Genomic DNA, 13,306 nt, shown 5'->3' on the forward strand with positions numbered 1-13,306 from the left:
AGTCTGACATGGTCTTAATTAAAAATATTTCGCAACATAAAGGAAATAATACTTTTCCCCCATGTGCCCTTTATCGAACCCCTGGAGTTATGTTTTAAGAAGGATTGCCACCACGGGCTCCTTTCTGCTGGAAACACGTAGGCTTTTCTTTCCCTTTCACCCACTTTATCTAACTGAAGCAAAATGATGCCGCCTGTGTGTGAGATCGTGTCTCATTGCTCTGGGTCCTTTCATATTTAATCTGGGAGCTCATGTAGAGTTAGGTTTAAAAATTAACTGTGAAATGAAATTCAAGAGAGATGAATAAAGAACACCTTTAGTCTTCCAGACAGTTTCTGCTTTAATTTACAGAAATTGGAACTGCATTTGGAGAGAGGGGAGATGCCATATTTCAGAATGCAATGCACTTACCACAATGTTGTTTTTCAGTGGAAACCTTCAAGTTAGGTTTTTCTAATTTTTGTTATTATGTTTTGCAAGGCCGAAGTTTAAATTACAGCTGTGGCCAATGGCTCTGCCCCCTAATCCACTTCTCTTTGTCTGCAAGCCTCTTCTTATTGCTGAGAAGGCAGTATTGTGATTCATGGAACATATTGCTTCTGGTAACATCTGCCAAACTTGCTCTAGCAGGCTCCAGTGCCTTGTTCCAGAAGTACCTTTCCTTTCCTTCTGTTGACCTAAACGAATAAAATTACCATTTATTTTACCAGCAAAATGGGTTTATTTGGGAATAGCAGAGGAATTGCCATTTGGGACAAGCAAGCTATAGCAAAAGCCATAGACAAGTCTAGCAAACAAAGGAGAGGAACGTTACTTTATAGAGAAAAAGGAGGAAGTCAGGAGGGGTTGTTTTGAAAGAAAATCTATTGGTGGAAAGCGAGAGTTCAGGGTGGGCAAGAAGGAAATTTTCACTCCTCCTGCTGGGGTAGTAATTAGTGATTTTTCCTTTTGGGTCTGTGATTGACGTGAGTAGTAGTGTGTGAGGGCTCCGCTTCTGGCCTCTCCCAGTTTCATTTTAAATGAGGTTTCCTTTATTCTGTTTCACACTTCTTTGAAATCAAAGACTTTAGAACTGCAGGAGAGCCGGTGGGTTATATAATACAAGCCCTTTGCTTAACAGACAAATATGCTGAATTGCAAAGACACTTTTGCCGTTGAAGGTGTCGGAATGGGGCACAGGACCTCGGACCATGCTGGGCCGTACCGTCTACGGTTTCTTCTGGCAAGCTCTCAATCTGATATTTCAAAGTTTTTCAAAGTAATTCCTTAGAAAAAATTCCAGTGTTTTGCAGACTTATCTTGAAGGAAGAGTTCTAGTACTTGTGGTGAGTCTCTCTTCCTCCTGGACATGCAGCCGGTGACCTGGATTATCTTATCTGAAGCCAGATCAAATAAGAGGTGTGTGTGGGGGAAAGAAGCCAGTACATGAAGAAGAGCCACAGTGAGACCTGAGGGCTTTGACTTCAAAGAACATGATGATGATGTTGACACCCAGTAGAGCTAATGTGTGTGGAGGGGCAAGTGCGGTTCTGAGAATTCTACGTGTGTTGATGAGACCTCCACCACAACCCCATGAGGCGGGCTTTATTATCATCCCCATTTTATAGGTGAGGAAACTGAAGCACAGAGAAGTCAGATCAGTTGCCCCAGCCTCTGAGCTGGTGAGGATGGAATGAAAGCTCCATCCTTGGTGGGCTGCCTTTGGAGCCCATGCTTCATACTAGGCTGCATTGCTTCTCAAGGAGCAGGGAAACGTCTATAGTCAGAGTGGGGAAAGCGACACAGAGGTGAACAGATATCTATTATGCTCCTACTGTGGTCCAGCCTTGTGTTTGCATATGTTATATTATTCAAATCCAAAAAGATGTGGTAGGCTGAATAATGACCCCTCTCCCCCAAGCCATGCACGTCCTAAGCTGCAGAACCTGTGAATATGTGACCTTACAAGGCAAAAGGGACTTTGCAGATACGGTGAAATTAAGGACCTTGGGAGAGTATCCTGGATTATCCAGGTGGGCCCAATTCCCTGAAGGTGGAGAACCTTTCCCAGCTGTCATCAGAGGAAGACATTAGCTATGGAATAAGAGTCACAGAGAGGTGACGTGAGGACTTGACTAAGTGTTGCTGGCTGTTAGGATGCAAAAGACACCACTAGTCATGGAATGTGGGCAGCCTCTAGAAGCTGGAAAAAGTGAGGAAATGGATTCCTCCCTCAGCCCACAGAAGGAATGCTGCCCTGCTGACACTTGACATTAGCCACCGTGTTGGCTGACCTTTAGAGCACCAGCCTTGGTAAGTAGGAGAGGCAGGATTGAGTTCAGGTTCATCCGTGCCCAAGTGCCTCCTCTGAGGAGCAGGGTGGAGGTGTCAAAGGACACCACGTGGTTGCTGAGCTTCAGTGCTCAGCTTCTCAGCCTCCTGATCCTAACATCCCACACACGTGGGTGGTTCAAGGTGATGACTCCCATTTTATATACAGGAAGAAATCTAAGGTTCACAGGGGAGGCTTGCCTTTCCCCCAGTTTGGTGATCAGTCACGGCCTTCTTTGTAGTCAAAAGATCTTGCTGCTGTGAGCTTGAGGGATCAGTTGGAAGGACATTTGGGGTCTGTGTGTGCATGTGTGTAAGTGAGACTTCGTGTGTGAATGAGTGTGAGGAGGGTATGTGAGTGTACAAGACTGTGTGAATGTGTGAGTGTGCAAAACTGTGGGTGTGTGAGTTAGTGAGGGTGTCAGGGTGTGTGACTGTGTATGTGTGCAAGTGTGAGACGAGTGTGTATGTGTGTGAGATGAGTCCCAGTGCTCTTTTCGCCTTCATGTCACTGGCTCACCTCCCACGATCACTACCTGGCTGTTCTGAGGCAGGGGTGGAGGATCTGACCTGTCACCCACACCCTCTGGTTTGGAGAGTTGGTTCCCTGGATGATTGGGTACCCTCAGGAGTGGGAGCAGACAAGTCCTGACCACACACATAGGGAATGTCCACGCCCAAGTCCTTGCTGAGGTCCAGTCTGTGCCTCTCCCCACATGCCCTCCTCTGGGAGACAGGGCCCAGGTCAGGGTGCAGGAGGCACTGCCATGCTCCCTCAGGCAGCTGTGCTTTGTGTGGCTCAGCCACATCACACTGAGGATGAGGATTGGCTTACCTCCTTTCCTCTGTCACCCGAGACCTCCCAGGGTATGGACCAGCCTGGGCCTTCTTTCTGGTGCTTTGGGACCTGATCCCATACCAGACAGGGAGGGGAGCCAAAGGGGGCACACGGCACCAGGGCTGACCTGCAGGGGACGGGGAGAGTGATGGGAACTGGGGTGGCCCTCTCCCAACTAGGGTTCCTCCTGCTCTCATGGTCTAGCTTGGGCAAGTCTCTTGATAGTACAGTTCACTTTTTTGTTTGTTTTGTTGTTGAGAGTTATTTTATTTGCTGACAATGTGTTCTTTAAAAGATTCTGTTTTGATGTTTTACAGAATACTTCATCTTTTTTTTGCCATTTTTAGAGCACCAGAGCTCTAGAATGCACATCTTTTTTTTTTTAATTGAGTTATAATTGACACATAACATTGTGAAAGTTTAAGTTATACAATGTATTGATACATTTATATCTTGCAATATGATTGCCACCATAGCTTTAACTAACACCTCCATCAGGTCACATAAATATTAAGTCTTGTGTGTGGTAAGAACAATTAAGATCTAGTCTCTTAGCAACTTTGAGGTTTATAGTACAGTATTGTGGACTATAATCACTATGCTGTGCATTAGAGCTCCAGAACTTATTCATCTTTCAGTTGTAAGTTTGTACCCTTTGACCAACATCTCCCCAGTTGCCCTGCCCCTCTCACCCCTGGTAACCACCAGTCTACTCTCTGTTTCTACAAGTTTGGCTTTTTTAGCTTCCACATATAAATGATATCATTCAGTATTTGTCTTTCTCTGTCTGACTTATCTCACTTAGCATAAAGCCCTCAAGGTCCATCCACATTGTTCCAAATGTCAAGATTTCCTTTTTTCTCGTGTTTGAATGATATCCCATTACACACACCCACACCCACACCCACACCCACACACACCCACATCTTCTTTTTTTTTTTAAACTTTTTTTTTTTTTGTAAGAAAGACCAGCCCTGAGCTAACATCCATGCTAATCCTCCTCTTTTTGCTGAGGAAGACCGGCTCTGAGCTAACATTTATTTCCAGTCTTCCTCCTTTTTTTCCCCTAAAGCCCCAGTAGATAGCTGTATGTCATAGTTGCACATCCTTCTAGTTGCTGTATGTGGGACGCCACCTCAGCATGGCCGGAGAAGCGGTGCGTCGGTGCACGCCCGGGATCCGAACCCCGGGCCGCCAGTAGCAGAGTGCGCGCACTTAACCGCTAAGCCACGGGGCCGGCCCACCCCACATCTTCTTTATTCATTCATCCATTCATGGATACTTAGGTTGTTTCCATATCTTGGCCATTGTGAATAATGCTGCAATGAACATGGGGGTGCAGATTCCTTTTTGAGATCCTATTTTCATTTACTTTGGATATATACCCAGCAGTGGGATTGCTGGATCATATGGTAGTTCTATTTTTAATTTTTTGAGGAACCTCCATACTGTTTTCCATAGTTGCTGCACCAATTTACATTCACACCAACAGTGCACAAGGGTTCCCTTTTCTCTACATCCTTGCCAACACTTATTATCTCTTGTCTTTTTGATGATAGTCATCCTGACACATGTGAGGTGATCTCTCATTATGATTTTGATTTGCATTTCCCTGATGGTTAGTGATGTTGAGCATCTTTTCATGTACCTGTTGGCCATTTGTATGTCTTCTTTTGAAAAATGTCTGTTCAGTTACTCTGCCCATTTTTTAATCAGGTTTTTTTTTACCATTATTATTGACAAACTTCTTTCAACATTTCTTGCAAGACAGGTGGAGTGGTGGTGAACTCCCTCAGCTTCTGTTTGTCTGGGAAAGCTTTTATTTCTCTTTCATATCTGAAAAGATAACTTTGCTGGATAGAGTATTCTTGGCTGGCAATTTTTACCTTTCAACACTTTGAATATATCATTCCATTCTCCCCTAGCCTGTAGGGTTTCGGCTGAGAAATCTGCTGATAGCCTAATGTGGGTGCCTTTGTAGGTTACAATCTTTTTTTCTCATGCTGTTTTTAGGATTCTCTCTTCACCTTTGACTTTTGACAGTTGCATTGTAATCTGTCTTGGAGAAGGTCTTTTTTTTGCATTGAGATAATAGAGTGATCTGTTAGCTTTGTGAACTTGAACGTCCAAGTCTCCCTCCAGGTTTGGGAAGTTCTCAGCTATTATTTCTTTAAATAAACTTTCTTCCCCCTTCTCTCTCGTCTCCTTCTGGAACCCCAATTATTCTGATATTTGAATGGTTGATGAAGTCCCATAGATCATGTAGGCTTACTTTGCTCTTTTTCATTCTTTTTTCTTTGTTCTTTTCTGATGGGTTATTTCAAAGTTCCTATTCTCTAGGTCACTTATTTTATTTTCCATTTGGTTTACTCTCTTGTTGATAATCTCTACTGCATTCTTCATTTCATTCATTGAATTATTCAGCTCCAGAATTTATGTTTGGTTCCTTTGTATGATTTCTATCCATTCGTTATATTTCTCATTTTGTTAATGTCTTGTTTTCCTGGTTTCATTGAATTATCTTTTTGTGTTTTCTTATAGCTTGTTGAGTTTCCTCAGTACAGCTATTTTAAATTCTTTATCAGCTAGATTGCAAAATTCTGTGCCTTTGAGTTTGGTTTTTGGAGAATTACAATCTTTTGGTGATGACGTTTCCTTGATTCTTCGTGTTGCTGCTTTTGCATTTGAAGTAGCAGACACTGCCTCGGATCTTCACTATTTGTATTCAGGTGGGATATACCGTTTGTTGCTTCTGTTATATTCTAGGCTTTCTCTGATGTGGTAGGGATACACCTCCTCCACACTTCTTGCTCCTTCTTGTGGCAGAATTCTTAGGCTTTTATGTCTTCTCTGGTTCTTACAACTCAGCAGGCTGGCTGCTGGAAACCTGTCTTTTATTTTCCAGAAGGTAGGGCTACAGATCATGTTTAAGCTTTCTCCCTTCCCCACAGATATCTGGTCTGTTTTTCTGATTGCAGTCCATTTTCCAGAGCTTGCTTTTGCCGCCACACTCAGGAGCATGCACAAGGAGCTGGATGCAGAGGTGGGGGAGGTATGGATTTAGCACTCAGGGCATTAGGGGTGCCTGTGGGTCAGGTGGGGGCATCCTCAGGTGAGGTTCTCCCAGAAGCTCATGGGCTTCTTGCTGGAGTCCTGATCTCAGTCAGTGGGAACCATGTCCCTTTAATGCCCTTTGACATTCTTATCTGAGTCTTTCCCGATCTCCCTCCTCCCTCAGTCATGGAGGTCCTGCTTGAGTCTCCGGGTGCTGTGGGAGAGAAACGGGTTTCTCCAGCATCGACCCACACAGCTGGAAGAGCTGAGCGCTTACTCACCCCTCTCCTTTTCCCCATGGGAGAGGTCATTGCCGGCTAGTTCACCTCCATGCAGTGTCACCTTGGGGAGGGGCAGCGCTGGCAAAGTTCCTCTTACCCACCCCAATGAGTCCAAACTCGTAGGTTTTTTTTTTTTTTTTTTTCCTCCAATGGCATGATGGACTCTCCTCTCAAGAAGACTGGACTTTTACAGATTCTCTCTCGTCCAAAGTATCTGCCCAGGTCAGCGTTCTCCAGGTTTTCCCTGACAGTGGCCAAGAGGGGTTGGGGCAGGTTTGTTGGTTCCTGCTGTTTTTGCAGCCCATACCAAGGTCTGTCTGCTTATTACTGGATGCACATGTGGGCGAGTCTCCTCCTGGATCCCTTGGCGTGTGGTGCTGGATCCCCCTGCTCCAACAGAGGGACTTTTCTTCATGGATGGATGCCTAATTAGCTGTTAAAAAAGGAGGGACGTCTCATGCCGCCATGATGCTGATGTCACCTCCCTGTTCGCTTTTAAATGTTCAAAACATGAGACAATTGACTAATGTTCTTCCTTGGGCTACTGTGGTAAATGGAAGGATAAATGAAGGCAGATAGAGGTGCATAAGTCTGCAGACATGTAGGACTCCCTCAGCTCAGGTGTTGAACCCCCAGGGCTCCCATTTCTGCCTGTGTGGTATGGTGGCCACTGGACACTGTCCCCAAGCAGATGTGTGCCACTGCACATATGCCATGGGCTCTGTGGATGTCACATGAGCTGGGAGGCAAAGTCTGGGAGCCTTTGCTTTGTGTCATCTCAAGCCACCTCTCCCCATTGCGGGGAGCAATGGGCAGCAGGGACAGCTCTGTCTGGGGAACGGCTGCTCATGCAGGGTGGTGCCTGTGCTTTCTTGAGCCCATTCCCTCCCAGGGCACCTGGAACAATGACAGGAGCAGGCTGGGCAATGGGCAGTATGAGGCGGCTGGTCCACACCAGCAGAGCACCTGCCTGTGTTCTCATTCTGCACCAATGGGGGGGCCATGAGGGTGAGGACAGTTTTGGGTCTTGATTCAGTAGCACACTTCTCTGCACATAGTGGGCATTCCGCACTCACATGTTGTGTGGAGTTGAAGGCCCTGTTTTCCAGTCCGTTCTCTCCACCATGATGTAGTAAGATGAATATGGGTTTTGTGGGTCTGAGTAAGTTGCAGTAGTTCTCTGCATTTCATTTTCCTCAGCTACAAAACTCGTTGCTTTGTTGTGAAGGACGAATGTGGCAACGTGAGTGGGGCATGGCTGGGCTGTCCCTGGAGGCGCCACCTTCACCCTCCATGTCCTGGTATGGCACCTGGACCAGCTCCTTCCTTCCTGGGCCTTGGCCTGTCCAACTATGGATGGGAACAGCTCTCATGATGTGCCTGGGCCAGGCTTCCATCTGTTTGTTTGCTCTGATATTGTTACTTGCTGCACTGCCTGCTAGATGTGTCCCCTTTTCACTCTTCCTTGTTTCTTAGGAAGAGGGTTTTCTAGTGAACACTTTGCAGCTGGCAGGCCCATGTCCTTCTGTCCTGTGTTGTGAAGGCACTCTGGTTCTTCACTGCATGGTGAGCTGCCCACCCTCCCGCTGAAGTCAGACGTGGTCATGCCCTGTGCTCTGGCTATTGGGATGTGAGCAGAGCGACTCTTCCTCCTTCTTGCCTCAGTGGGGGCGTGTGTGCGAGGCAGCCTGGGTCTCTGAGGTGAGTAGAAGCCTGCTGGCCACATGTACTGCAGCTTTGCTGGGTGCGAAGAGGCGCCGGCTAGAAGGGATGGTGTGATCTACCCTCATAGACCACTGAGTCTGGTTCTTTCACAGCTAGAGAGAATCTTGTGATTCTCGCTGAGCTGGGATCTTGCCTTGAGGAAGTCCTGGCTGCTGCCAGTTCTTGTGTATTGACGTTGCCATCAGAGGGACTTTCCAGCATCTGTCACTGTTCCAGGGTCTCCTCCAAGCCCATACTCCCTGCTCTGCAAACATCCATGTGAACCATCACCTTTCATTGAACAGGGCAGTTTGCCTAAAAAATGCTGAAAGGAATGGAGGGGGTGCGTTTGCTGGGTAATGTGGGAGTGATGCCTTGGGTCCTGAGGCTCACCCAGTGCGCCTGGGCCAGGGCAGGTGGGAGGACGGGAGTGCCCCCCTGAGTGATTTCAGAGCTTTGCAGGGTGACGGTGCTGTCCTCATGAGCTCAGCCGGGCCTGACGAGGAGGGTCTCTGTTCGTTCTTCCCACACTTCCCTCATGCCAGGTGCTGCCCTCTTGGCTTTTCCTCCTGCCCAGAGTCTCCTGTGTACAGAAGAGGAGGGGGTCGTGCCTGAGAGGTGGGGCTGGTTGGAATGATTGAGCCCCTCCTCACTGCCACCTCCCTGGGGTGGGTCCCATTGCTGCTTTTGAGCTCTGAGCATCACGGACACTTCATATGGAAATCAACAAACCCACTTTCTTTTCAAGCACATGTGTTGTGTTTCCACCTTAGTCTCACAGTTTGGCACGTGGCTGTATATTGTCAAACAAAAGTCCCCAGCATGGGTGCATTTGTGCGTCTTTGAGGGCAGAACAGTGAAGACCTTGCCCCAGCTGGACCATGTTGGTGTTTCGATTCCGGAGTGACCCTGGGGTGCTGTCTGTCCTCTGAGGCAGGGGGATAGGCCGGGGAGGGCGCAGGAACAGCTGAGACCACCTGTGGCACCTGGCTTCTTTTAGAGTTGGGAAAAAGGAAACAGACATGCCCAATGTGGGATTTTCATCCTGTACGGGGAAAACCGTCCATTTGATCATGTGTTGCCAGAGAGTAGTCATTTTGGAAGAATGTCCCAAGGAAGTTTTGGGAAGCTTCAAACAGAACGTGTCCTTCTAATCTCCATTTCAACGTTTAGGATATATGGTTTTTGGTAACATCCTAATTCTCCAAATGGCTCCTGGAAATGTGGCTGGCTGTTGTGGTTCTGCAAAGCTGAAAGAGTTAACTCACATGTTCCCTGTTTTACTGCTGTAGCTAAGCTTTATAGTTTCTGAGAAGAAGTGTTTGCAATATGCAATAGGAATTCGTACCTTAGGAACTTGGCACTGAAATTTCAGGGGTACAATTATCCTTATTTTTCCTTTTTGGCGAGAAATCTAAGCTGTCTTCCCAGGCAACACAGGATCACTTGGTGATGGGGCTAACCTGGGCACAGCCACATGTTCATAGCCCACAGCTGTGGGATCTTGTTTAAGTCCTGCAATCAGAGTTAACATGTTTTATATGCTTGAGGACTGCACCAGATGACTTCTTGAGGTGCCTTTCAGCTTTAAGATCTATGATTCTGGGTCAGCCCCATGGCCTAGCGGTTAAGTGTGCATGCTCCGCTACTGGCGGCCCAGGTTCGGATCCCGGGCGTGCACCGATACACGGCTTCTCCAGCCACGCTGAGGCCATGTCCCACATACAGCAACTAGAAGGATGTGCAACTATCACGTACAGCTATGTACTGGGGCTTTGGGGGAAAAAAAAGGAGGAGGATTGGCAATAGATGTTAGCTCAGAGCCGGTCTTCCTCAGCAAAAAGAGGAGGATTAGCATGGATGTTAACTCAGGGCTGATCTTCCTCAGAAAAAAAAAAAAAAAGATCTATGATTCTGTGTAATATAAGCCAGGACAGAAAATTAACTCAGTGCTATATGGACAATTCCTAAAAAGAAAATATATGCGTTTGTAAATATACCTACTCCTTGGGTTACACAGTGCATGAGGGACCCTGCAGTGGGAACACGTCAGATAAAATACAGGGCAGCTGCGTTTACCTGGCCCCCAGGTTGGTCATGAGCTCTGTGAGGGGCATTGCTGGTTTGAGTTTCCAAGCTGTTCCCTGACCACAGTTGCCTGGCACCTTGACTGTTATGTGAGTAGGAAGAAGCCTGAATCCCATTTTGGGGGCGCTGGCCTCCTCCAGGGCTCATGTTACATGCGAGGGGATGAGTTGGTACTCAGCTGGGGAGTCCTGACTGGTGGGCAGAGGGGCTCCCTGCCATGTCCAGGGACCCCAGGGACCTAACTTAGTACCTATTTTAGTCTGTTCAGGCTGCTAGAACAGAACTTTGTTTCCCACAGTTCTGGAGGCTGGGAGTCCCAGATGCCAGCCTGGTCGGGTGAGGGCCCTCTTCCAGGCCGCAGACTCCTCGTTGTATCCTCACACAGTGGAAGGGGTGAGGGATCTCTCTGGAGGCTCTTTTATAAGGGCACTAATCCCCTTCCTGAGGGCTCCACCCTCATGACCTAACAAGCTCCCAAAGGCCCCACCTCCTAATACCATCATCTTAGGTGTTAGGATTTCAACATATGAATTTTGGGAGGACACAAACATTCAGACCATAGCAGCAACCGTGACCATAGTACAGTTTTAGAATGTTCCATCACCCCATGAGGGTCCCTGGGGCCCAGTTGCAATCAATCCCTATTGCTACCCTCAGCCTTAGGCAACCATGATCTTCTTTCTGTCTGTAAATTTACCTTTCTGGACAGTTGATATAAATGGAATGATACAGTATATGGTCTTTTGTGTCTGACTTCTTTCACTTAGCACAATGTGTGTTGGGTCCATCTAGTACCTAGCATGTACCAGTGGTCCCATGTTGTAGCATGTACTACATTTTGTTTATCCATTATCCACCGTAGAGGGACATTTGGAATGTTTCTGGTCTTTGCCTATTTTGAATAATATTGCTGTGAACATTCATGCTTTACGTGGACTGTTAAAAGATAAACTGGAGCATGTTAACTTTTAAGAGTTTGAGCCAAAATGAATTTGAATTGGACAGCACCAAACAAGAAGTGGTTAGGAGTGCTCCACCCACAGGAGCTGGGGCAAGACTTCTGCAGCGAAGATGCAGAAGCAAAGCAAGGAAATTATTCAACTGACTACAGCTTAAGCATTTGCCTTATTTAGGAAAAGCATTTGGCTGTTTGTGATTGGTGGTCCTTAGGTTTTGATTTCTTAACCTTGAGGCATTGACAGGCTTAGTTTCAGTTTGCTTACATAGGCTGCTAAGGCATTAGAGCCTCCTCAGTCTAATGGCCTCATTTAATTAATTTGACAGAACATATGTTTGCATTTCTCTTGGGTGGCTTCCTAGGTGTGGAATTGCTGGGTCATATGGTAAATTTATGTTTAACTTTTAAAGAACTGCCAAACTGGTTTCCACAGTGATTGCACCATTTTACATTCCCACCAGCAATGTTGGGGAGTTCTAATTTCTCCACATCCTTGCCTTTTATGTTGTGGAACTAATGGTCCAGTTGGCTAGGGATTGTATGGTAAATAATTAATGACAGTTTACTGCAGGCCTCTTTATAGAACATACTTTATCCAGCCTTCTACTTCAGGTCATCTAATTATTTAGAAACTGAAAGCAGCTTTCTTTAGAAGGGAGACTGGTGGTGGTTGTGTGTGTCTCTGGAGTGTCCAGTCTCTGAAAGAGCAAGACTTGTGATTTATTTATTGTCTTAATAGATGTGGTATAGAATGGCTGATATTGACAAATATTTATATCAACATAGGCTTTTGTGTGTTGTAAACCCCTGTGGACTGGAATGTAATAATTTCCTACATTTCTTTTTAGATTGTTCACAGAACACTGGCAGCCATGTTGGGTTCCCTCGTGGCATTAGCAGTGCTGGCTGTGATTGGCGACGTAAGTTGTAACATTTTGGATCATTGGCTACCACTTGATACAATGTCAGACTCAAAGGCAGTCCAAGGATTAGGTGCTAGCTGGTGATTTTCACTCTTTTATATACTATTACATTTTCTCCCAGGAACCATGCTAGAGGCATGAACTAGCAAACTTTATGGTATTGATAAGTATTTTTCATTTGACTTTACCATACACACACACACACACACATACACACACACACACGTATACATCCCAGTGATGTTATTCTCCATTGTAGCTGAGGAAAGGCTCATCATGGTCACACATTTGCCCACACCCATGTAGCTGAGCCATGTTAGAGCTGCTTCTGGATACTGTCAGCCCTTGGGAACTAGAGGAGGCCATCCTGGATGGAGCAGAGACGTGAGAGATGATGAGCTTGGGGTTCTGTCCTGCAGACATGGAGGACATGAGACAGGACATGTCCTGGAGATGCATGTTTGGGGGGTGATGGCATCCCATCAGAGCCTGAGTGTGGCCCATCTGGCAGGAACATGGGAATGAACATAGGGAAGCAAAGGAGGCCGAGTCCCCACTGGAGATAGAGGCCTGGAGTTATTTGAGGGGCAATGCTAGAACTGAGCAAGATGGCAACACACAGAACTGGATTTGAAAACAGCTCTATAGAATTCTATTGGGTTGTTCTGAAAACTGCTAGTAGAGGCCAGTCAACCAAAGAATAATAGCTGGCTTAAAAAACTATGTGGGGGCTGTGTTCAGTTAGTTAGTTATTGTTTTTTTCTTTTTCTTGGCTAGAATTGGTATAAACAAATGCTAACCCTAAAGGGAAAATGTTCCAGAATCCTAAAAGTTATACATAAACCACTGTTATCTTTATTAATTAATAAGGAATAGTATAATAGTAGTTATTTCATTTTAAAAATCATTAACGTGGCACATGGAAGGCGCCTGCTGTGGGAAGCTCCCCAGGCTACCGTGCAGTCCTTTCCCAACAACCAGACTCTCACAGTGCCCTCACGTTACACTCCGTGCTCCCAATTCCCCGTGACCCCGGCCTTGCCTACTCTTCAGGGTTATTAGAAGATGAAGTGAGACTGGGTGGACAGATGGCGAGTAGGACAAATGTATCCTTCAATTATCATCATCCTGGCCTCATACCCTGACACTG

The 13,306-nt window shown here is 46.3% G+C and overlaps 1 protein-coding gene across 2 annotated transcripts in view; it reads left to right on the top strand.

Moving 5' to 3' along the window:
- OCA2 (OCA2 melanosomal transmembrane protein) overlaps positions 1 to 13,306 on the top strand; it is a 350,637-nt gene that overhangs the window by 99,962 nt on the left and 237,369 nt on the right. Inside the window, exon 10 of one of the 2 annotated variants that reach the window (XM_004421907.3) lies at positions 12,082 to 12,153. The exons of the other annotated variant lie outside the window; for it this stretch is intronic. Within the exon in view, the coding sequence (XP_004421964.2) occupies positions 12,082 to 12,153 (72 nt within the window). The remainder of the gene's footprint in view (positions 1 to 12,081; positions 12,154 to 13,306) is intronic. 2 annotated transcript variants of the gene reach the window in all.

Source organism: Ceratotherium simum, chromosome 3 (assembly GCF_057802395.1).
Source record: "Ceratotherium simum simum isolate JZ-2026a chromosome 3, ASM5780239v1, whole genome shotgun sequence".
NCBI lineage: Eukaryota > Metazoa > Chordata > Mammalia > Perissodactyla > Rhinocerotidae > Ceratotherium > Ceratotherium simum.